The sequence below is a fragment of the Sus scrofa genome, chromosome 10 (assembly GCF_000003025.6).
Source record: "Sus scrofa isolate TJ Tabasco breed Duroc chromosome 10, Sscrofa11.1, whole genome shotgun sequence".
Taxonomy (NCBI): Eukaryota; Metazoa; Chordata; class Mammalia; order Artiodactyla; family Suidae; genus Sus; species Sus scrofa.
Window position 1 is genome coordinate 68,766,896 of NC_010452.4, and position 24,347 is coordinate 68,791,242.

Sequence of the window (24,347 nt, forward strand, 5' to 3'; positions counted from 1 at the left end):
AGATAACTGACCATGGTTCGCAGGTATAACTCTGATGACGGAATTTCAGGGCTTTTGGAAAACTTCAGAAGTGAATAGCCCTTACTGTCTATTCAGCTCATTCTAATAGTTGTCTCTCGGTCATTTTTTACGCCCAACTTGACATCCACTTGAGCCAGGGTTTTTATCCATATAAACACACAAGAAGAACTGGGTTTTCACTAAGCGCACATCCCCTGAGGCTGGCAGGACTGCAGCAGAAGCGGATGAGGGGAAACAGACTTTCCCCTTCCTAAGGCTGGGCTGCACTTTGAGAACAATATGCACTTCATGCAACATTCCACACCACGGGAGAATCACGGGGAGACTAGATGCCCAATAAGACGCACACGTAAACTAGGGCCCCCTGGAAGAACAGGTAGGAAGAGAGGTGTGTGGTTCCAGAGGAGGGAGAGGATCTCTAACTGGGAAATTAGAAAGGAAGGCTTCGTGGAAGAAGAGGCATTTGAACCCAGACTGAATGGGTGAAATCTGATGTGTGGCTGTGGCTCAGGTGGGGGAACTGGGGGGGGGGTGACAAGAAGAGGGACATGAAGCAAAAGAGACGCGAGAGGGGGGAGACGCCTCTCAGGGACAGCAGGTGTGTGGGGGGAGAAACTTCACTAAGTGCCTGGGATGCCGTCAGTGTCAAACGGAGGAGTTTAGTTTGTAGACGGCAGAGTGGGGGGACTGTGACCCAGTCACGGCGGCGCTTGAGGGAGAGAGATCTGGCAGCTGAAGGAGGAAAGAAGAGAAGGAAAGAAACAGGGCTGGGCTCTGAAGGTGTGGCTCAGGCGGTGGCAGTGGGAGCCGAGAAGGGGATGTTTGAGTGTGGACGGTGCAGCCGGCGTGACGCAAAGCCCAGGACCAGGGGGACGGCGCTACCCGAGCAGAATGGACGGAGAGCGAGGCCAGGGAGGTGAGGGGGCTGGACGTCAGTGCGTTCTGAGGACACGGCAGGACTTCCAGGTAAAGATGTTCCTGGGGCCGCTGGAAACGCCAAGAACACGCGCCCCCGCGTCCTGAGCAGTTACACAGAGACCTCGGAAGTGCAGGCCCAGCCGCTCGGAATCTAAGCAGACTGTCCATGGGTTCCGTGCAGCATCGGGGCCTTCTCTGGACCCAGCCTCAGGTCCTGCGTCAGGCATACATGGTCCAGACCTACCCCCAACCTAAAACGGAATGATGCCGTCTGGCCCTGGGCTGACGAGACGCGCTCATGGTGTGCAATGTGCAGCCGCGCTTTGCTGTAATGCAATGAGACCAGAGCTTTGCTCTGCCTTTTGTTTTTCTTTTTAAGAAGTATGTTTTTTTGTTTTGTTTTGTTTTGTTTTTTCTTTTTTAGGGCTGCACCCTCGGCATGTAGAGGTTCCCAGATAGGGGTCAAATCAGAGCTACAGCTGCCGGCCTACACCATAGCCACAGCAATGCCAGATCCAAGCCGAGTCTGGGACCCACACCACAGCTTGTGGCAACACTGGATCCCCAACCCACTGAGTGAGGCCAGGGATCGAACCTGCGACTTGATGATTTCTCGTCGGACTCGTTTCCACTGTGCCATGACGGGGACTCCTGCAATATGAGTTTTTTTAAAGAAAAATTTTTATTATAGTTGATTTACATTGTTCTGTCAATTTCTGCTGTATACGCCCCACTTTTTCAAGTCAGGATTTGAACCCTGGCTCTGCTGCATTTTTCTTGTCTAAGGCCTTCACCTGTAGCAGGAAGGGGCTGGACCAGAACGTTTGGAGAGCTTCCTCCCTCAGCGGTCTGTTTGTCATGAAAAGGGGAGAGATGGTGGTGGGCCCTACAGGTGTGGCCCCCAGTGTCCACTGGGTTTACATCCGAGAACATAAAGCCCAGGAGTTTGGGGTTCACCTGTTTCAAGCCGCTCATCGACCACACGAGATTAATGGGAACTGTCACAGCTGTGAAGTCGCTGCGATGTACGAAGACGAAGAAGGCTTGTGCTTGTCCCCAGGAGCCTTCACTCAGGCGGATGAGACAGATCAAGGTCAAGGAGGTGAGGGTGGTGAGAAGTCGAAGCCTGGTAAAGGGGGGAGACTTTTCCGGAGTTGCTATTAGGGAGGCCTGGGAATGTGGGGCAGGGCAGGCCCTCGGGTGCAGGCACACAGGGTCTCCGGGGAACACAGCCCTTGGCAGGCGTGGTGAGGCTGTGTTACACCAGGTGGTGGAGGGTCTGGGGTCTCCGGCTTAGAGGGTGACCTTGTACTCAGTAGACAATGCAGAAGCATCACACTGTCTACTTTTGGAAGGAGGATTAGAGCCACCTTTGACCACTCCCGCCACAACTTCCAGCCGCTGGGGCTGGGGCACCCCTGGGAGGTGGTCCCGACGCCCTGGGCCCGCTGTAGCTGCTGGGCGGCGAAGAGCCAATCCGGAACGAAAGCGAGGTCAGCTGATGGAGACTGTGCCAGAGTCTTAGGGGACAGGGAAGCAGAGGATGTGTGAAGTCCCAGGAAGCTCCGGGACCCTCCGGCCTGTATAATTAAGAAAATGGTGGGAGTTGTCAGAAGCCAGAAGGAGGAGCTGGCTTAATGTGGGGTTTGCGCAGCAGTCGGGGTGTGGATTGCCTCCCCAAACGGTCAGGACTGGAGGACCAGATTTGGTGACGCGCCTGGAGGCGACACCGGTGCGGTGGGCGCAGAAGAGAAGACGGTGGAGGACCAGCCGTCGGGCCCTGATGTGCTCCACCTGTGGAGGCAGGTGACCCCTCTGTCCTCCGCCCTTTCAGCGCTGGGAGACTGGGGCCAGGCAGAGGCACTGATGCAGCCTGGGGGCACAGGCTCCCAGGTTCTCCAGCCAGAATTAGGAATTTGCAACCCAGGGCTCTTTCCGCGGCCCACGCTGTTTTTATACCCCGCCCCCAACACACGGACGTATTTATTTCAAAAAAAAAAAAGAAAAAAATCAGTCCTCAAAGACCCAGAACCCTTGGGCTGGGGCTCCGGCCTGCATTTTGCTGTTCCAGGTATTCTTCTGCCTTAGGCCAGGGGAAGGCGAGGGCTGGGCTGGGCGGGGAGGCCCCGCGGGGCCGGTGCGCGTGCCCCGCGCCCCCGGGGGCGCGCGCAGCGCCGGCCCGCCCTCTTTGCCCGGCGCGCGCCCCCATCCCCGCCCCGTGCGCGCCCCTCGCCGGCACGCGCGCGTCGCGGAGCTGCCCGGTGCAGCGGCGGCGGGCGCGCTCCAGGCGGGACGGGGGCGCGGGCGCGGGCGCGAGGCCGCCGTGCCGGGGCCGCGCGGAGGAGGCGCCGGGGAGGAGCGCGCTGCGCCGCCGCCCGGCCTGCCGCCGCTCGGTGCGGGTCCGCGGGGCGCGAGGAGCGGCGAGACCGCGGCCTGGAACAAAGGGAGGCCGGCTGGGGCGGGGGCGTCGCGAGCATGGCGGACCGCAGCCTGGAAGGCATGGCGCTGCCCCTGGAGGTGCGGGCCCGGCTGGCCGAGCTGGAGCTGGAGCTGTCGGAAGGTAACAGGCCCCGCGCTCGGCCGGCCGCGCTGTCACGGGGGCCCGGGCGCGGGCGGGCGGGCGGGCGGGCGAGCGGGCGGGGGTCCCGGCGCCGCTGCGAGCGCGACCCCCGCCCTGCGGCTCTGCGTCGTGGGTCGCGGCCCCCGCGCCCGGGGCCTGGGGAGCGGGCCGGGGCCGTGGGGCCGGGGGCGCAGGACGCGGCCGCGGGGCCTGGGGCGCCGCCGGGGCGCAGGACCGGGCCGCGGGGCCGGGGCGGCCTTGCGCGCGGCCTGGCGGACGGGGCCGTGTCCTTGGTGCGCCGCGGAGCGCTGCCCACCGCGGCCGGGCCGGGGGCGGTTCCGCGTTGCGCGGCCTGATGCGCCGCGGGCCTCGTTCTAATGCGAAACTTGTCGTTGGACTTGAGGGTTTGATCGCCGGGGGCTGCGGCCCGTCCTGGCTGGACGGAGATAGTGCTACTATTGTTACCGCGGGCTGGGATGCGAAGGGGGGTAAAATTGGCAAACCTCCTCCCTCAGGCCGGGGTTCGTGCCGCGTTCCCAGCGTCTCCTACTTAGAATTTGTGACAGATTCGCTACAGTGATTTCATGGAGTGTTATATACGGTTTCTCATTTGCTCTTAATGGTGGGATCATGTGCTCAACTGTCACAAGTTTTAGATCGGGTTTTGCCATGTCTTTAAAAAAAAACCCACTAAAGTTCCGAAATGTTCAGGTTGCGTGTAGATTGGGAATTCACCCGGCTCACCCCAGGAAGGCCACTCATGTACTGTGGGGGTGGGGACAGGCTGGCGCGTCTCGAATTTATATTTGGAGCAGTTTCGTGGTGAACTTGTGTGTGTAACGGTTTTGCGGGGCTGGCAGCCAGAAAGTAAATTCATTCGTGCCAGTTTTCTTCAGCAGGGAGGAGCTGGTGTCGACCTCACGTTTTCCGTTTTAACTCTTTGAGGAGGTAAAGGTGAGCGCCTGGCGGGAAGTGCCTTTTCAGGTGCCCAGGTCTGGAGATGCTTCTGTCTCACACTTGGGGTTCTGCAGGGTTCTGTAATGTTCAACAGCCCCACGGGGGGACCGTGTCCTGGGCGCTGTGCTCAGCAGACTCTGTTGTGAAGGCTTTGCTAGTAGCTGAGCACAGCCCCCAAATGGAAATGCTCCTTGGGTCTGCACGGCTGGGGGAGATGTGCAGTGGCAGCAGATTGCTTGGCGGGATGAAGAACCCGTTAGAAAGCACCTGCCCAAGTTCTTTGACGTCGTCCGTGCCCCCATGGGTCCCCCCTCACTTTGCAGCCCTCGGTAGCTCTGCACCGAGGTTGTGTTGTTCCAGCAGCCCACCATTCAGGCAGCATCTCCAGACAAGCACTTCTGCCCTGTCTGTGTTGCACAAGTGCCAAGTGTCAGTCCCCCACCTGTGTCAGCGAAGTGGGACTCCGTGGGACCTCACCAGGGCCGCTCTGCCTCCACCATCAGACTCGCTTCTGCACATCCAGGGCAGTTCCTGGCCCCTAGTGGAGTGGCTGCTCTTGAACGTGGACACAGCACACTTGCCTGCTGGATGGCACTCACCCTTCACCACCAGTCACTCCTAGAATGTGTCTGTTTCCCAGGCCTCTTTCGACCAAGGTGTGCTCAGCCTAGTTCTCCGTGAACGCCTGGGTCCCTCCAGATTCTTAAAAGCACTTAATGGGTTTCTTACTGAGCATCCAGGCAGAGAAAGGGGTGTGTGTTTGCACGCTCTCTAAACCTCGCTAGGCCTGGCCGGCCACTCCTGAGTACGCCTCAGAGGGTTGCCGCTTTGGCTGTCCAGCCTCCGTCTCCCCCCCACACTGGCTGTGTCATCTTCGATTTGCTTTGTTCGTGCTAAGTTGATTGGGTTTCTCCTTAAGTTCTTTTGGAATTTTGTGTCTTGTGATCACGTAGTTTGACTGGCTTAAATTAGGTGAATCAGCTTGTTCCCGCTCTTGCTTAACAGAGGTCAAAGAATGGAAGGATCAGAAATCCATCTCTCCTTACATTTTAGAACTTAACCCCCCACCACATCCACTTTCAAAATGAAAAGTTAAAACAACTTTTAATGCTGAATGGCTTAAGTGTATCGTGTTCGTATTTTATTGTTAGTCAGGATTCACGTGGAGAGGATTCTTAAAATTAGTCTTCGACATTTTCTGAAAATATCAGAAAATATTGTGGAAACGTGTGGACTTTCCAGTGCTCAGTTCCTACAGAGGAAGATGGAAAAACAATTCCATTTTAAGCACATGATGTAGGTTGAAAAAACAGAGTCGGCTGTTCTCCCAGAGTCCCTGTGTGGCCTGCCAGCCCTGACGGTTGTGTATCATCTCAGCTCCTAGACGCTGGTCCGCTTTGGGTTTGCACTGTCTGCTGATGCTGATACAGACACTAACGTTTTGTTTCTCGGGTCACTGTTTGGTACAGGGTTGCGGATTGACTTCTTGGCTGTGGAACTCAGATTTTCACTTTCCTGCCCTGCCTGTTGCTTCCTCTTTTCTTTCCCTTGTCTCTTGCCTCCCAGGGCTTCCCTCTCTGGGCAAAGCTGGGCTCCTCTGCCTGCAGAACTGCGGTGCCAGCAAAGAACAGGAGCTTTCTGTGGGGAGATGTGGCATCAGCCCCTCCTTTGGGCAGTAGCATGCCTGCGTAGAGTTGTTGGTGTGGGGCCAGGGCTTGTTGGTCTGGCGCACTTGGGACTGAATGTGAGGGGAGAGGAAGCCGAGGCGGCTGGTTGCTGCTTGCCGGATGCCAGGTGGGGTAGCGGACTTGCCACAGGCTTTCCCCCAAGTCCTCTCCCCCTCCCTCCCCCAAATCCTCTCCCCCTCCCCCCCAGATCCTCTCCCCCTCCCTCCCCCAAATCCTCTCCCCCTCCCTCCCCCCCAGATCCTCTCCCCCTCCCTCCCCCCAGATCCTCTCCCCCTCCCTCCCCCCAGATCCTCTCCCCCTCCCTCCCCCCAGATCCTCTCCCCCTCCCTCCCCCCAAATCCTCTCCCCCTCCTCCCCCCAAACCCTCTCCCCCTCCCTCCCCCCAAATCCTCTCCCTCTCCCTCCCCCAAATCCTCCCCCTCCCTCCCCCCAAACCCTCTCCCCCTCCCTCCCCCCAGATCCTCTCCCCCTCCCTCCCCCAATCCTCTCCCCCTCCCTCCCCCCAGATCCTCCCCCTCTCCCCTCCCTCCCCCCAGATCCTCCCCTCCCCCCTCCCTCCCCCAGATCCTCCCCTCCCCCCTCCCCCAAATCCTCTCCCCCTCCTCCCCCATCCTCTCCCCCTCCCTCCCCCAAATCCTCCCCCTCCCCCCTCCCTCCCCCCAGATCCTCTCCCCCTCCCTCCCCCCCAAATCCACTCCCCCTCCCTCCCCCCAAGTCCTCCCCTCCCCCTCCCTCCCCCTCTCCCCCTCTCCCCCTCCCCCCCATCTGACCTTTGGAATCACAAGTTTGTCTGCTTGGCTTTAAGAGGGCTCCCAGACCGGTTCATTAACATGTGGATAAACATTATTTGGCTTTAGGAAAAATTTAAATGGAAACATCAGCAAAGCAGGGAGGAAACAGAAAGTTTCTCAATACAGACCCATGTCTTGGATTAAAATCAGTTGTTGACTGAACTTCAGCAGGGACGTCTCCCTGTTAGCTGGTGGTTTGTGCCCTGGGCTGTGCACACCCTGGAGTGACGGGCAGGGCTGGGCAGTCCCATCCCCTCGCCCAGAAGAGGCTGAATTCTTATTTTGGTGGAACTGAGGGAAATGGCCTTGCGATCCAGCCTAGGAAAACCGTTCGTGTTTGCAGAAGCCCGTCAGCTTTTCCCTTTGCGTCTTTTTAGTTGTGAGTGTGCCACTGACTCCCTAACTCTTGCTCATGGGAGTTACTCGGTTTGTAAGGTACGGGGTTACTGCACTTATTACTTTTGTTCCGTAACTGAATCCAGCTTAACATTTTCTAGTGAGCATGAGACTGCCCAAGGAGGGAGGTGGGTGCTGACTTAAATAGCAGTTCTTTGTGTTGGTCAAGGAACCAGTATTTTTTTAAAATTGCAGATGAGTCATTCCCATGTGGCCGGCATCACCCCTGCCACCAGAGTAAACTCTTGAAGGGGTGGCGGGTTAGAAGGCGTGTAGATTGGGGAGGGGGGCATTTTCAGGGCTTCCGGCACGTGGCAGAAGATGGGCTTAGCTCCGGAGTCGAGTGCTGTCCGCCCAGCCCCTGTACGTTCTTGGAGGCCCCTGTGGCTGCGGGGCCGGCCACCGAAGCTGAAGCCTGGGGCCACCTTGCAGGGGCGGGAGGAGGAGACCGGCCGTCTCCAGTGTCCACCAGCTGTTCTTCTCAGGAAGAAACAGCGGACTCTGGAATACAGTTGCGTGAAAACGTTTTCTTCCAGACATCAGTAATTTGCTGTCCTCGCCGGGGGTCTGGGAGGGGGGAGAGTCAGCACATTCGGGGAATAATAGCTGAGCCGCTCCCCCTGGAATCAGACCTCAGCATTGCTAACAAAACCTGCTTACTCTGTGACATGCGTCTCAAAGCTGTCCCCAATAGCCGGAGCTATCATGGTGAAAGAGGTGGAATCCTTGGCTCAGGAAATCAAAAAGAATGTTACCTATATTAAAAATATTCACAAAATGGCAGCACTGTTATGTGTGGGCTGCGAAATGTGTGGACTTGCGTTTGGAGAGTTCTTCAGAGTTCTGAAAACAGTTAAATTTGAATGCTCTTTTCTCCATGAATAAATATAGACGTCAGATTTGGCCAGGAGACCAGGGAAGTCCATGCACACGCGTCAGAGGCAGCGACGTGTGTACGCTTGATCCCGGTGCTCATAGGCACCTGCAGTGCTGGAGTCATGCTTACATCTGAGTGTTGTGAGGTCACAGCTGTAACAGCCACTCCTTCTGTTTCAAACTGGGCCCACTGGTTTTATATTCTTGTTACGCTTTGGAGGCTACAGGCGGTTGGATGCTATGAGTCACTTTTTGTCTTCCTCCTCCCAGCCTGTTTCAAATGGGGTTGTCTCTTTTTTTAGAGCTGAAATGTTTTTTAAAGCAGTGATTTATGGGCTGAGTTGGAGCATTCTTCTGAATCGCGGAGAGAGTGCCTTGGGTACTCTTGTCTGATGTCACGTGCGTGGACTGACTCACCAGTTCAAGTCCTAGTCATAGTAAGATCCTCAGAGCCACTCAGGCACCTTCATGAGAGCAGAGGATTGGTTGTGGTCATTGCTGAGCTTTGCACGTTGGGGTTTATCCTGGGAGCAGGGGACGCGCGTCTGCTGTCGCGTGGAAGGCGCCTTGGGGATGCGAGGGGCTTCCGGCCACGTTTACTGCTCCTGTCCCCCAGCCCGTCCTGATGTTCTTCCTTCTTTCGTCGCGTCGTCCTTTTGTGTGTCCTGCAGAGGTCTCCTACACTGCTGCCGTACTCTGTTCTTGCTGCTGAGGGGTCAGCACCTTGTCGCGTCTGAAGAGGAGCGGTTGCATGCATTTGTTTGTGATGGTTTACAGGCAGTGCTCTCAGAGGGGAGACTCGGGTTGGGAATCCCAGCTGGCGGGGGTCTAGGAGTCAGCTCGCCAAAGGAGCCAGTGCTCAGGACCCGACGGGGTGTCGACGTTAATAAGCTCTTGAGAGAAATCAAGTGGGAAAATGCCGAGATCCTGCGTTGCGAAAGTCGGCACCACGCAAGCAGCCTTTTTCAGGCGGGTGGGGAGGTTGCTCTTCAGCTGCATTGCCGTCGAATCTGGCAGCGAGTAAAATCTGCTCTCTGGGCTCTGGGACGCTCAGACTGAGGTGGTTCTTTACCAAAGTGCCTTGTGCGGTAGGAATGGGAAGTTGGGGAGAAGGTTCTCCGAGAGGGTGAGGATGGGATTGGTGGTGGGTGAGGCAGGTCCTGGTCTTCCGGGCTGCAGGTCTTCAAGCATTTTTAAATCATTGCTTTTGAGGTTGGAAAGTGTGTTCTAATGAAAAGACTCCCGACCATGGGCTGGACCCAAACTGGTTCTGTTGGCACCAGAGAGCGAATCCTGACACACTTGTCCCCACTTCTGTGTGATTAAAATACTTTTACTGCGTTACCTGGTCAGTCAAGCCACATATTTTTCTGTTTTGTTTACTGGAGAAATGCTATCATATTTTAAAATTATGAAATAAAGTATCTGTAAATACGTCCCCTCACCCGAATGGGTGCTTCACCCCCTCCAGGCTCAGGTCTGAGCCCCTGGCTGAGGAGGAAGGCCATTCCCACGTCCCTCTGCTGGGCCCCGGGTCCCGGGGAAGAGAGGGGCTTTCTCCCCAAATCGCAGGGGGAGGCCACGTGTGTTCTGACCGCGTGTCCTGCTGACGGAGCTCGCCGGGCGGCGCCAGGCCTCCGCGGGCAGAGGCCGCACGTCCCGCGCCCGGGCAGTGGGGCTCAGCGGCCCGGCTCTGGTTTTGCTCCCGCCTCTCGCTCGCGTTGGTGGAGCCACGTGTCGTGTCGGGAAGAACACGATCATCCACGCTGGCCCCGGCCTCTCCCGGGCCCCTTTCTCGCCAGGCCGAGGCCACGTCCCCTGAAGGTGCAGCCGCCTGGGTCCGTGCTGGTGGCCGCCGAGGAAGAACCTCCCCGGCAGACCGGGGTTTGTGGGCCAGCTCACCTGAAATGGAAACGGAAATGGAACTGTGCTACCGACTAACTGGGGCTTTATGAATAAAGCCGTGCAACGGGAGATCAGCGTTTTCTTGCAAGTAGAGCACCTCCCCTTATGTCCGTGTGACAGTGACTCACACCTGACGAAAAAGCAGCTTATGAATCCTCACCGAGGATGAGCGCAGTCGAACCGTGAGAGTGTCAGGACAGGAACAGGTGGGATCTGTCAGTGGCCAGACGCCTTGGAAGGACAGGCTCACTCAGGAGCCATCAGCCCGAGGGGCTGGATTTTAGTGCAGTGGGCACTTAAAGCAGAAACACCCATTGCTGATGTGTGGGTGCCCTTGTTCGGAGCCTCCGGAACCCCTTCGGGTCTTATTCGAAATCCCATTTGTGGGGATTTGCGTGAGGGCCTGGAGGCTTCTCCCGGGCGTGTCCGCTGAGAAGGCCTCCCCTCCAGGCCTCCTGCCCGGGGAGGGTGCGGCAGGGCTGTGCCCGCCCCTGTGGTCCCGGGCAGCCTCCGTCTCCTCAGCGGTCAGAGGGGGTTGTAGCGAGGAGGATGGGGAGGCAGCGTGACGGTGTCTGCCCGGTAACCACCCGGCTCCTGTTCCCTGCAAAGGGCTGACTGTCGCGGGGACGAGCTCCCTGGGCGCCCTGCTCGGCCCCTCCCCCGCTTTCCCCAGGGGACCCAGGTTATAGGTTCAGAAAAAGACCCCACTCACACTCGCGAGCCCAGATGGGCTCAGGGTGACCGATGATGGGAACCCAGCACCGTCACGGGGCCGGGCAGGCGTCGGGAGCTCGGGTCCACTGGCTCAGGGGCGCTCGCCCTGGGGACAGAGAGAGGGGCCTCGGGAGAGGAGCTGGAGACGAGGAGCTGGCACCAGGCGCGAAGAGCTGGCACGAGGCGCGGGGAGCACTTTCGCTTTCTTCCGCTCGGAGGGCGCCCTTCGCGGATGCTGCCCTGCGCGGGGATTGTTTTTCCCTTGAAGCCAAGACTTCCTTTCTGGTGGCCTCTTTGAGTCATTGTTCCTGGAAGCCCTTTTTTCAGCCCGCTTGCTTTTCAAGAGCAAGTTGGGGAGGGCGTCCTGGCTCAGATCCAGGCCCAGGTGTCTCTGGGGGCCTCGCGGTAGCTTCTCCTCCTGGAATCGCGGGTCACAGTCACTCCCGGCGCGGGGCGCAGCCGCCTGACATCCCCGGACCTTCCTCCTGGAAGGGCGCGTCCCTGCGCGGCTGTGGCGAGGGGCTGAGCTGGCGCCCCCTCGTCACGCCCGTGTCCCCTGACGCATGTGCGCGGGTGCTGCCCGGAAGGTCACACGGTGGGGTGGCGGAGCCGGGGCTGCTCCAGAGGCCGGGCTGGCTGAGCCAGCGGACCTGCGCTCCGTGCACCTGCCCGGCACCGGTGACAGTCCTGGGTTCCCTTTTGTTCCCTGATGGGTCCATTTGGGCCTGCCCGTGTGAGGGGGGTCTTCTTAACGGCTTTCATAAGCTGCTGCTTTTAAAATAAGGACCAGAGTATGAAGGGCCCCCTCCCCCCGTGGGCCTAATGGTCTCACAGAAGGTATGGCTTCAGTTCCGCGTGGTCATTAGGGGGCAGCTGCACTTCCCGCTCCATGCCTAAGTGAAGCATCAGGCTGCTTCAGAACAGCTTTTCTTTTCTTTTTCTTCTTTTTGGTCTTTTTGTCTTTCTAGGGCCGCGCCCGTGGCATATGGGGGTTCCCAGGCTAGGGGTCCACGGTCCACCAGCCTATACGCCACAGCTACAGCAACGCTGGATCCTTAACCCACAGAGCAAGGCCAGGGATCAAACCTGCATCCTCATGGGTACTAGTCAGGTTCATTAACCACTGAGCCACATTTGACACATGTAATGGATGTTTGCAGGCTGCTGGGATTTAGTAATAAAAGTCACCTTTAAAGAGCTACTTAAGCAGGAGCGCCGTTACATCAAACTTAGGTTATTAAAATAGAGCTAGTTAAACCCAAGGAAATAGTGTATCGACTTGCCAGGGTCAAAACTTAATTACCAGTGTTACTCTGGTACATTGTGGGGTACCTTATGCCCACAGGTTGCTGGTGGTTCGGGACTTTGGTGTGTGGATGGGTTTTGTTCTTTCATTTTGCTTTTAGCTCAGGTGAATATAGTTTCATTGCGGATGATAGAGTGAGGCTTACCTACCAGACAGAACCCTGACATGGCCCAGATGAGAACCAGCTCTTGGGGTTATTTTGCTGTTCATATCAGAGCCCAGACTTGGAGAATTTTTCTGTTACTTGTACACAAATTAGTATGAAGAGGAGGTTGTGAATTCTGCCCCCCTCCCCTTCAGATGGTGGTGAATTACTATTTAGCTCTCATACCAGTAAGGGATTTTATAATGCCTGTTGGTATTTTAGAATTTCCTTCCTGTTGTTAGGAAGATCTGGCCATGGACATGGGGCAGAAAGTAGCCTGGATTTGGCTCATTTCCTTCACCACTTGTTTGGTTTGACACAAACAGGATCCTGGGTGGAACTGGCCGTTATGGAAGAGTCTGAGTAAAACAGGCTTTCTCCAAGTGTGAGCACTGCTGTCCTCCGGGTGGTTCTGCCTCCCGTGGGTGCAGAGGAGCAGAGCCTTGGGGGAGGATATGGGCGGACGTTCCCTGAGTGGGCTGCCACCCGTGGGTGACGGTGGCCTGCCGCGGGGGCACTTACCCGGCAGGAAGCTCATGGGCTGGCTAGGTCAGGGGTCACTGGGCAGGTGCGATGACTGTATTCCGGAAAGATGGTGTGGGGTGGGGAGCCGTATTTAGATTGTTAGCAAAGATATGAAATAAACCTTTTAAATCGCACGGTGCCTTATAGCTTTCAGCTGCTTTCATATTGATCTTTTTCAGTTCTTTGAAAACATTTTCTAGGGAAATGACATTAGATTCTTTATAAAGACAAGGAGACTGGGTTTCACATGGTTAGGAACTCGTCATGAGTACTGGAACCTTGGCTTTGGGCGCATTTTTGATATCACGAGTGAACTGAGCGGCCAGGCAGCTTTCGAGAGCCTGGCTTTCTCTCAAAGCACGACTGGGGACCCAGGCTTCTGCCTGGAGGTCAGCACCAGGAGCTCTGTGGAGTCCTGGGTGCTCTTGGGAGGGCGCAGCGGGCGGCTCCCTCCCCAGCGGCCAGTCCGGTCGGCGAGGAAGACCTGACGTTTCCCCTGCACCTGGCTGTCTTGGCCGGAGGCTTAGGCGGCACATTTTTTTAACTGACTGCCTCAAACCCTTACTTTTAAGGTCTGAGCTTTCATTGAGGAGCTGAGTATGTTGGCGTTGGCCGTACAACCTGGTTACCTGTGTGTTTGAGATGTTCCTGTTTCTCATGGGAGATACACAGCATCCTTTGGAATCGGGAGGCTGGATATGGTGTAGTTTGTCAGAAATCTTAATCGTTTTGGTCAAGAGACGATGCTGTTAATTCTTGTGTCAACTTCCGGGAGAAATGTTCTGAATGAGGTTCCAGGAATAACCTCTTCAGTGTCTTTTCAAGGGTGACCTCTCCCAGAGCTTCGTATTACTAACCTGGGTGAGGATGTTTGAGCCGCCACCAGTCGCTTACGAGGCAGTCAGTCTTGGGTCTTTTATGTAGAGTGCTTTTATTCCAAGTGGAGTGGCCTGCCCGTCTGACCTTCTCCAGGCCTCGCGGGATGGGGTCACGTCTAATGGATGTGAGCCACCCTCATCTCTGGTCCCCGGAGAAGCAGTCTCGTCAGTAGGAGTGGACCGTGCATCGCTCGGAGCTTTAAATCAGATGTTGCAAATTGCTGTCTTTGTGGGCGTGAGCAGTCTGTTGTCACTGTTTATGGGGAGGACGCTTGTGTGTCTCAGGCCACCACTCACTGCTCACACACGCTGAGCCCTGGATTAGGCGTCTTAGTCTTATACAGATTAGTCTTTTTTTTTCGGCCACACTTGTGGCACATGGAAGTTCCTGGGCCAGGGACTGAACCCACGTCACAGCAGTGACCTGAGCTGCTGCAGTGACAGCGCAGATCCTTAACCCGTTGCACCACAAAGGAACTTCTCCCAGGTAATGTTTTTTGAAGGACATTTGTCTCACAGAAGGGAAGCACCTCAGAGAGCTTGCCTGAGGCCACAGGGCTGAGCAGTTGGTGGGAGGCCGCTGGGCAAGGGCCTCCTGAGCTTCCTGCCTGGAGCCCGCCCTCCGTCATGCCCGGAGTTAGAATCCAGAGGAGGAAATAAATGTTTAAAGAGATACCAGATTTCATGGTATTGTAGTGACTTCATTTTACAGATTTACTTTTGCATACCCCAAATGATGTGTTTTTTCCACCTGATGTAACAATTAACTTAATTACCAGCCATTGCTGGTACAGAGTTCCATGAAGGGTATTTTAGGAACCTGTTGTCTCAAAAAAGATCCCTTATTTTCCTGATGATAATATGCTTAATAAAGTTGCTGGGGTTGTGGCTTTCTTTTGTTATCTTATTTTTAGATCCTTGAGGGAAGCTATTTAGAGATTACTCATAATCAAGTGAAAATAATCCAGTGATTAGATAATCCTTTAGGACAAATCTGTCTTCCTTTCTTTTATGTAAATAAAACAAAATTGTAATCCAGATAAATGTTGGCAGGAATGACCATGTTTAAGGTGGATAAGATCGGTGTGTGCCTGGCCATCCTGGGACATGGTCTCCGGAATATTCTAGAACATCTGTCCTAGTCCCGCTATTTACACCCTCCCGATTCCCTGACTACTCCCATTTGCCCCAGAATTTTGAATTCATGGGTCCAAGATGGTGTCTATACGTGTGTGGATGTATCACTGCCTTTGCTGTAGGATGGGCCATTTGAACAGTGCTTCTGGACAGAGAAAACCTCCTATTCTTGGTCAGAAACCATGTAGCTCCTTCTTACTAAGGTAGATATTCCAGTATCTCGTCTTAAATAAGCAAATCCCAGAACAACGATGGTTTTGTGTTCTGGGTGTTTACCACAGTTGCTCGTTAGAAGTATGGCTGCTTCACCCACTTACTGGAAACCGCATGACTCGCTTAACCAGAGAACATGGATTATCTGTCTCCAGGTATTTTTGTGCATTTACTATTGCACCTGTTCTGTTAGCTGCCACAGCCACTCGGCCTTGGCCACACCTGTAGAATTAAGGGAAACAAGGTCCTTTCCAGTTTATTTTAAATCTAAAGCTGTCTTATCTGCATGATAATCTTAAAGAATGATACAATTTGACTTTTAGTGGATTATTTTAATTTGGTTACCTGTGGCTGAATCACTTCACTGCTTTGTGAATTAACTATTTTTTTGATGTCTTCATCCTATGGAGCCAGCCAGAGGCTCGGCTGTAGGCTCAGCTGAAGTGTTCGCCTTGTCATCGTTGTCATCTGGACCTTCGACTGCCCCCCGCTTTCTCCGTGATGCCAGCCGTGTGCTCCGTATTGAATTCCTGTCTTTCCCCTGCTCTCAGTTCCGAGTCCCTCCCTCCTCGTCGGCCTCTCGGCCGTGCTCTGTCCTGCCTCTCCCTCCGCCCTTTCCTCTGTTGTGTTGTCTCTCTGACCCATGGGCCCTCGAAATGTGGTGTGTGCGTAGGGGTCCTGACTGCTGTGCATCTTTGATGACCTGTCGAAAGGACTTTTTAATAAGATGCCTCTACCCCTCCAAGCGACCTTTCCATTGCCTCAACATCACCTGTTTTGTGGACTGTGGAAAGTCTTAATTGTTTTTTGTGGGGTTTGGCTGACCTTTCTCTGCCCTACCGCCTACTCCACCCAGCCATGTGTCCTCAGACTCTGCAAGCCTGTTTCAGCACTGGTTACATGCAAAGTGATTAAAAGGGCTCTATAAATAAGAGAGCACATGTCGCCACATAACCACGTTCCCTGTCGCTTGAGCGTGGGTTGTCCTTGCTCTCGTGCTGACCCTGAGGGTCCGGCCTTTGTTTGGAAGCAGCTCCTGGTGAAGTGGGCCTGAGACGCGAAGGTGGTCACAGCATTGTCGCCACTTACAAGTGGGCAGTGAAGACACTTTCGTCTGAACAGCAGCTGAAAAGCAGCGTGTGTTCGGCTTGGCTGTTGGATGACCTTTTTGAGAAAAGCATCTGGCTGTTGTCACACCTTGGAAGCTGTGCTTACGTTGTTTTCTGTGTTGTAATTAGAATTTCCACAGTTCCTAAAGGAGATATTGGCTTATTTTAAGGAGATAAATTACTTTACCATAAAAAGCTCTCTGTGGATTTAGATGGACGAGGTTTGCTGTAGTACTTGCTCGTTTACTATTTAACAGCACATAGAGTGGAATTTGAGAGGCCGAACGTGCCGCGCCCCCCTTCCCCCCCACCGCCGTTGCTGGCTTGCTGGTGTGTACTTAGGTGGAAGAGTGTGTGTATATGTGCAAACACGTGTGCATCTGACTGGTGAAAACACATCTGATTCCAAAGCGAGGTAGAGATTGTTTTTTGCTGTGTGAGAGCTTTTGAATTGTGTGCTTCCTCAAGCGTTTGCTTCATTTGCAGCTTATTGAGTCAGGGTCTTCGTTAGACACCCGGGGTGATGACAACATTTACATCGTCCAGAGCGCATAGGCTGCAAGCCTGGCGGCGGGGGGTGTTGGTACCAACAGATTAGTGTCAGGAGGACCTGCCTCCGCGGGGGCTGTGAGTGCGGAGGGAGGAGCAGCCGGGGGCCGGGCGGCTGGGGGGCAGCACCTCCCTCACTGTGTCCGGGGCTCCCGTGTCCGGGGAGGGCGTCTTCCTCCCGCTCCTAGCCCGGCTGGCTCTGGCTGTGGCAGAGGGGCTGGGACTCGGACTTGGTGTCCAGAGGCCCGTGTGAGTGACTGTTGTCTCTGAGAGCATCCTGTCCAGTGGGTGGCACTGATTTAGACTAGAAAGTTGGCCTCTGAATTTGACGTATCCTTGGACCTTCCTGCTCGAAGCAGATCTGCGGAAGTGGGTGGGGACTTGGAAGGTGGCAGAACCAGGTGCCAGTGGACTTGCCTCCGGCTGCACGGGGCTGGAGCGAGTGGACGTGCAGGGCCCCTGCCCTGAGCGCTGACAGGCCCTGCCCAGCACCTTGTGGCACCTGCTCTCGCCTCCGGCTCCAGCTCCCTTTCCTTTTCTAAGGACCCCCCGCCCTGCCCTGGCGCCGGGCCGCGTTGGGCTTCCAGGGCAGTTTCTGTGTTCTCCCTGAGTGGTGACTGGGGTCCCTCTGCGGTGGGAGCGGCCGGAAGGGGCTTGGTGGAGGAGGCACCGGTGGCAGGTGACCTGTTTCTGTGCAGAAGTCCTGAACCTTCCACTCTTGGGGCTGGAAAGACAGACTTGCAGTTTTCCAAGATCAGAGAAAATCTCTTGTTTGTCTGTCTTTTAGTGGAATGGCCATGATTTACGTATTACGTTTCACTCTTTCTGGGTCAGAACGAGAGTGTCTTTTTGCTTCTTCGTGGTTGATTCTGTGTCATCGGGCAGGGGGTCTGTGGCGCCTCGCGGGCCTGCGGTTCAGGGCTGGGGAGTTAGGCTTAGCTCTGGGCAGCGGTGTGTGGAGGGAAGGGCTGTGGCCTCCCCTGGGCACGGGCTCTGCCTCCCGCCCCCCCCCAGCCCTTCCTGGGGTCTCCCCTGCAGCCCTGCCCCTGTCACGGTCTGGCGGCCACACCTTTGTGAGGACACCTGGCCAGAGCCTAATTTCTTTCTAAATGCGGTGAGCTCGATGCGCAGTAAAAATGGAGTAAATGAGTAAGACTGGGTCCCAGTGCAGGTGTCAGTTACCTGCCTTATGCCACGAAATAGCTCATTTCCTGGGACACGTAACTGCTAAGATCAGACAGCGTGCTCGCTGCTCCTCTCTCCGCACACTTCTTCTTTTTTTTTTTTTTTTTGTCTTTTTGTCTTTTTGCCTTTTCTAGGGCCCTACCGGCGGCACATGGAGGTTCCTAGGCTAGGAGTCTAATTGGAGCTGTAGCCACCGGCCTACGCCGGAGCCACAGCAATGCGGGATCCGAGCCGTGTCTGCGACCTACACCACAGCTCACGGCAATGCAGGATCCTTAACCCACTGAGCAAGGCCAGGGATCGAACCTGCATCCTCACGGATCCTAGTCGGATTCGTTAACCACTGAGCCATGATAGGAACTCCCCTCTTCGCAGATTCTAACTCCACTCGTGTGAACAGAGGGTCCCAGTGTGTGTAGAAGGGGGCCGCAGGTGGTTCCTGGGGGCCTTTGGGGAGGGTCTTGGTGGGGGGCATTTCCCCCCTTTACACATGTCCAGATGTATTTTAAACAAAGAATTTATGTATTTCAGTAGAATGAAAATTATGTTTTATGGTATAACGTCTTCTAAAATCATAATGAAATTGTTGGCACCATAAACCCAAATAGTAGATGGTCATTACAAACAAATTACAGTTTTTATTCAAACACGCGACTTCCTTCAATCTTCCCACAAAGACGGCGACCGAGGCAGCCTGGGCCCCCGCCCACCTGTTTTTCCTTTGGGACCCTTGCCTGCAAGGCTGGTAGGGGAGCCCCCGGCTGCTTCCATTGTAGGGCGTGCAGTGCTTCTCAGGGGGAGATGCCTGTCAGGGTGGTCCGGGGGAGCACGATGGCACTGACCCCGTGCCTCAGCCCAGGCACCCTCACCAGCGCCCCCTTCCCCCCCGGGTCCCAGCCACTTGGCGTCTGGGGGCCCGGGCCAGTCGCCCTTGCACGTCCCTGCAGGAAGCCGGTTCAGCTTGTGCCTGTCACTGCCCTTGAAACTTGCACAGGTGTGGCGAGCACTCAGCCTGCACCCTGACAGCCAGGCTCTGTTTTACCACCTGTTCGTTCCTTCCTGCAGGAAGCCAGCTGTTTGTTGGAGTCACCTGGGAAGCTGACTGTCTGCCCCAGCTCCCACCTTCAGACCGACCGTCTCAGTAGGGCAGGGTTTATGGGTGCCGCTGGCCAGTGGGCGCCTGGGCCCTTCCTGCCCACTGGGAGTTAAGTATGTATCTCTTGGTACCAGGGTGTCTGAGTGGAAGGAGAGAAGTTGTTGGCTCTGTTTTCCATGTTCCCAGGAGGAACGAAAGGAACACGTGTTCATGGTTGGCAGGTGTGAGGAGAACTGAGATCGGAATCGCGTGAACTTTTTTATCAAGTGTCAGTTACCCCTCAGTTAAGGCCGAGGGCGGGACGCTAAGGGCTGGGCTGGCCCCTCCACCTCACCTGGAGTCAGGGTGCCCAGCAGCAGTGGGGTGGTAGGTGCAGGTGTCTTTCAGCCTCTGGGGGTCATTGCAGGTTCCTGAAAGTTCAAGCCCTGAGGGGGGAGGGGCTTCTGTGAAGGATCCCCCACCCCTGAGTGTCGACCCGTTCATGCAGGTGTGTCTAGGGATGCGGGCCCAGTGAGAGCCTTAGCGGCTGCTGCTGGCGTTGGATCCTGTAAGAGGGAGCTCAGCTCTTGTTTTTATTTCGCCATCACCTGTTTCTCCTGGTTCCCGTGTGCACGGTTCTCCAGGGAGGTGGCGTGAGTTCAGGGCTTCCTGGAGGGAGAGGCAGGCTCGGGAGGGGGTGGAGGGACAGTCGCAGCCCCAGCCTTCCACAGGGGCTCAGACATAGATCCTGTAGACTCATTGGAGAAAACTCAGAAGAGTCTGAGCAACTGTGTGTGTTATTCTTCTGAAAAGCTTATTCATGTACTGCAAAGTTTTCTGGAACTGGTACAAATAGCGTGTTCCCTCCTGGTCGACATCTGTTAGTGGACTCGTGCAATTAAAAATCTCGTTGCAGATCACGGAGTGACTGTTTGTTTACTCCCTTCCCTCTTTTTTCCCTGTGGAAAAGCACCATTCAGTTACGGGATGAAGTTAGTAATTAGATAAAAGTCGCAAATATATAACTTCAAAGAAGTTAAAAGATGTACCTTTATATAAGTCATTAAAAAAAAAAAAAAAGGCAGGTAACATCACCAGGATCCCCTGGTGCAGAAATGTTACATTGATTCTCTCTTGTATCCGGGAAACCGAAATCTTCAAAGCTCTGTTTTCATTTTCAAGGTCAACTTCCGGCTAGGTCTGTCCTCACCAGACCCAGGGTAGAGAGTGTGATGCTGGAAAGATGATTTCAGCATTTGCCAGTCATAATTCACAGGCATTTCTTATATTTAAAAACATTTCACAGTTATAAAAATTTGCTAACATATTCATTTTTTTTGAGTTTTATTGCTATATATTTCTTCAGGAGTCAGTGAGAACCGCCTAACTTTTCTGCTGTACTGACTTATAACCTGTTCAATTAGGAGTTGTAATTCCTTCTGCCCTAAAGTTTATAAAAAAGGTTCCCCATATATTTTTATTTTTATTTTTTGGCTGTGCCTGTGGCATGTGGAAGTTCCCAGTCCAGGATGGGACCTGAGCCTTGGCAGTTACCACTCTGAGTCTTTAGCTGCTAGGCCATCAGGGAACTCCCATACTTTACAGTTTTTTAAAGCATCACAAATATTATTTTAGAATATAAGTTGACATTTAAAAATTTATAAGTAACACTATAAAAATTGGGACAAATATTGTAAAACTCATCTGTAATTTTACAGCTCAGCATATGGCAATATATTGTATTTCTCCTTGCTTTTTTTTTTAATTTTTATTTTTTTTCTCTTTTTGTCTTTTTAGGGCTGCACCTGTGGCATATGGAGGTTCCCAGGCTAGGGGTCGAATCGAAGCTGTTGCTGCTGACCTATACCGCAGCCACAGCAACACCAGATCCGAGCTGCATCTGCGACCTACACCACAGCTCACGGCAATGCTGGATCCTTAACCCACTGAGTGAGGCCAGGGATCGAACATGCAACCTCATGGTTCCTAGTCGGATTTGATTCCACTGCACAGGACGGGAACTCCTTCTTGCCATTTTAAATGTCCTTAGTCCAGAAGTGTAACGGTGATGCAGCAGCGTTGGTACTCTGGTTGGTCACAGTTTCATAGGTATTGTTGTGTTGGTTTATTGGAGCAGGTTTTTGTTCTTTCCAAGTAAAAGCAGGGTTTGAGGTTAGACACCTGCCCGGGACTCACCAGTGATGAAGGTGGCCAGTACCCACACCAGGACTGCCTACCGGGTAATTTCTAGTCGAGGGCTCATGGAAGTTCAGTGGGCTTCTCCAGTTAGTCCTTTTCTCCCTCGTGGAGCATAATAAAATCTCCAGGTCCTTAGAGTGTGTCTTACAAAGGTTTGTCCGTTGCGAGGCACTATGCTTTGTTAAGAAAAAAGTCAGATGAAAGTTTATCGGTTAAGATGCCTCTGAATTGAACTACAATGAAAACACAAAAACTCAATCCTTTCTATTTTTGATATGAACTTCTTATTCGATAAAAGGATTGCAAATGTTTTCTCCCCCTCTGTAGTTGTCTTTTCAGTCTATTGAAGGTTTTCTTTGCCGTGCACAAGCTATTTATTTTTTATTTTTTTTATTACTCAATGAATTTATTACATTTATAGTTGTACAATGATCATCACAATCCATTTTCACAGGATTTCCATCTCACAACCCCAGCGCGTCCTCCCACCCCCCAAACTGTCTCCTTTGGAAACCATACGTTTTTCAATGTCTGTGAGTCAGCATCTGTTCTGCAAAGAAGTTCGATCTGTCCTTTTTTCAGATTCCACATGTCAGTGAAAGCATTTGATGTTGGTGTCTCATTGTATGGCTGACTTCACTCAGCATGATAATTTCTAGGTCCATCCATGTTGCAAAAAATGCCAGTACATCTTCCTTTTAATGGCTGAGTAATATTCCATTGTGTATATGGACCACATCTTCTTGATCCACTCCTATGTCGATGGACATTGAGGTTGTTTCCATGTCTTGGCCATTGAAAATAGTGCTGCAACGAACATTGGAGCACGTGTGTCTTTGCGAGTCATGGTTTTCTCTGGGTAGATGCCCAGGAGTGGGACTGCTGGATCAAATGGTCGTTCCATGTTTAGTTTTCTGAGGAATCTCCATACTGTTTTCCACAGTGGTTGCACCACTTTACAACCCCACCAGCAGTGTCATAGGGTTCCTTTTTCTCCACAGCCTCTGCAGCACTGATTGTTTGTAGACTTTTGGATGCTGGCCATTCTGGCGGGTGTAAGGTGGTACCTCCGAGTGGTTTTGATTTGCATTTCTCTGGTAATGAGTGATGTTGAACATCTTTTCATGTGTTTCTTGGCCATGTGTGTGTCTTCTTTGGAGAACTGCCTGTTTAGATCTTCTGCCCATTTATTGATGGGGTTGTTTGTGTTTTTGGTATGGAGCTGCTGAAGGTGTTGATACATTTTGGAGATGAATCCCTTGTCAGTCGATTCACTTGCAAAGATGTTCTCCCATTCTGTGGGTTGTCTCTTCGTTTTGTTTAGGGTTTCCTTGTCTGTGCAGAAACCTTTCAGTTTGATTAGGTCCCATTTGTTAATTTTTGTTTTTACTGTCATGACTCTGAGAGATGGATCTGAGAAGATGTTGCTGTCATTTATGTGGGAAAGTGTTTGGCCTATGTTTTCCTCCAGGAGTTTTATAGTGTCTGGTCTTATATCTAGGTCTTTAATTCCTTTTGAGTTTCTTTTTGTGTATGGTGTTAGGGAGTGTTCTGATTTCCTTCTTTTCCATGCGGCTGTCCAGTTTTCCCAGCACCACTTGTTGAACAAGCTGTCTTTCCTCCATTGTATAGTCTTGCCTCCTTTGTCATAGATGAGTTGGCTGTAGGTGCGTGGGTTTAATTCTGGGCTTTCTGTCCTGTTCCACTGATCTATATGTCTGTCTCTGTACCAGTGCCATATGGTTTTGATGATTGTTGCTTTGTGGTATAGTCTGAAGTCCGGGAGCCTGATTCCTCCAGCTCCATTTTTCTTTTTCAGGATGTCTTTGGCTATTCTGGGTCTTTTGTGTTTCCAAACAAACTTTAAAATATTTTGTTTGAGTTCTGTGAAAAATGTCCTTGGTACTTTGATAGGGATTGCACTGACTCTGTAGACTGCCTTGGGTAGTGTAGTCATTTTGATAATATTGACTCTTCCCATCCAAGAGCATGGGATGTCTTTCCATCTATTTGTGTCATCTTTGATTGCTTTCATCAGTGTCTTATAGTTTTCAGAGTACAGGTCTTTTGTCTCTTTAGGTAGGCTTACTCCTAGGTATTTTATTCTTTTGAATGCGATGGTCAATGGGATTGCTTCCCTAATTCTCTTTCTGATCTCTCACTGTTAGTGTATAGAAATGTCGTCGATTCTGTGTATTAATTTTGTATCCTGCAACTTGGCGAAATTCATGGATGAGCTCTAACAGTTTTCTGGTAGCAACTTTAGGATTCCGTAGGTACAGTATCATGTCATGTGCAAATAGTGATAGTTTTACTTCTTCCTTTCCGATTTGGTTTCCTTTTATTTCCTTTACTTCTCTGACTGCCATGGCTAGGACTTCCAGAACTGTGTTGAAGAGTAGTGGCGAGAGCGGACATCCTTGTTCCTGATTCTGTCAGCGTTTCACCGTTTGAGAATGATGTTTGCTGTGGGTTTGTCACATGTGGCCTTTCTGATGTTGAGGTAGGTTCCCGTCATGCCCACTCTCTGAAGGGTTTTTATCAGAAATGGGTGTTGGGTTTTGTCAAAGGCTTTTTCCGCGTCTATGGAGAGGATCACGTGGTTTTTATTCTTCCGCTTGTTAATGTGGTGTATCACACGGATGGATTTGTGGATATTGAAGACCCCTTGCATCCCTGGGATAAATCGCACTTGATCATGATGTACGGTCCTTTTAATGTCGTGTTGGATGCGGTTTGTTAGTATTTTGTTGAGATTTTTTGCATCTGTGTTCATCAGTGAAACTGGCCTGTGGTTTTCTTTTTTTTGGTGGTATCTTTGTCTGGTTTTGGTGTCGGGTGATGGTGGCCTCATAGAATGAGTCTGGGAGTGTCCCTTCCTCTGCAGTTTTTTGGAATAGTTTCAGAAGGAGAGGTGTTAGCTCTTCTCTGAAACTTTGATGGGATTCTCCTGTGAAGCCTTCTGGTCCTGGACTTTTGTTTGTTGGACGTTGTTAAATCACAGTTTCAGTTTCGGTTCTTGTGATTGGTCTGTTCATCTTTTCTATTTCGTCTTGGTTTTTAGTCTTGGAAGATTGTGCCTTTCAAAGAATTTGTCCATTTCTTGTAGGTTTTCTGTTTGATTGGCGTATAGTTGCATATATAGTAGTCTCTTAGGCTCCTTTGTGTTTCTGTGATGTCTGCTGTTACTGCTCCTTTTT

General features: G+C 52.9%; 1 protein-coding gene across 4 annotated transcripts in view; it reads left to right on the forward strand.

The window, feature by feature from the left end:
* Positions 3,254 to 24,347, forward strand: part of DIP2C (disco interacting protein 2 homolog C) — a 371,728-nt gene continuing 350,634 nt past the window's right edge. Inside the window, exon 1 of one of the 4 annotated variants that reach the window (XM_021065075.1) lies at positions 3,254 to 3,499. In XM_021065075.1, coding sequence (XP_020920734.1) covers positions 3,415 to 3,499 — 85 coding nt within the window. In that variant the 5' untranslated portion in view covers positions 3,254 to 3,414. The remainder of the gene's footprint in view (positions 3,500 to 24,347) is intronic. The other 3 variants (XM_021065074.1, XM_021065077.1, XM_021065079.1) reach the window with 3 other exon arrangements.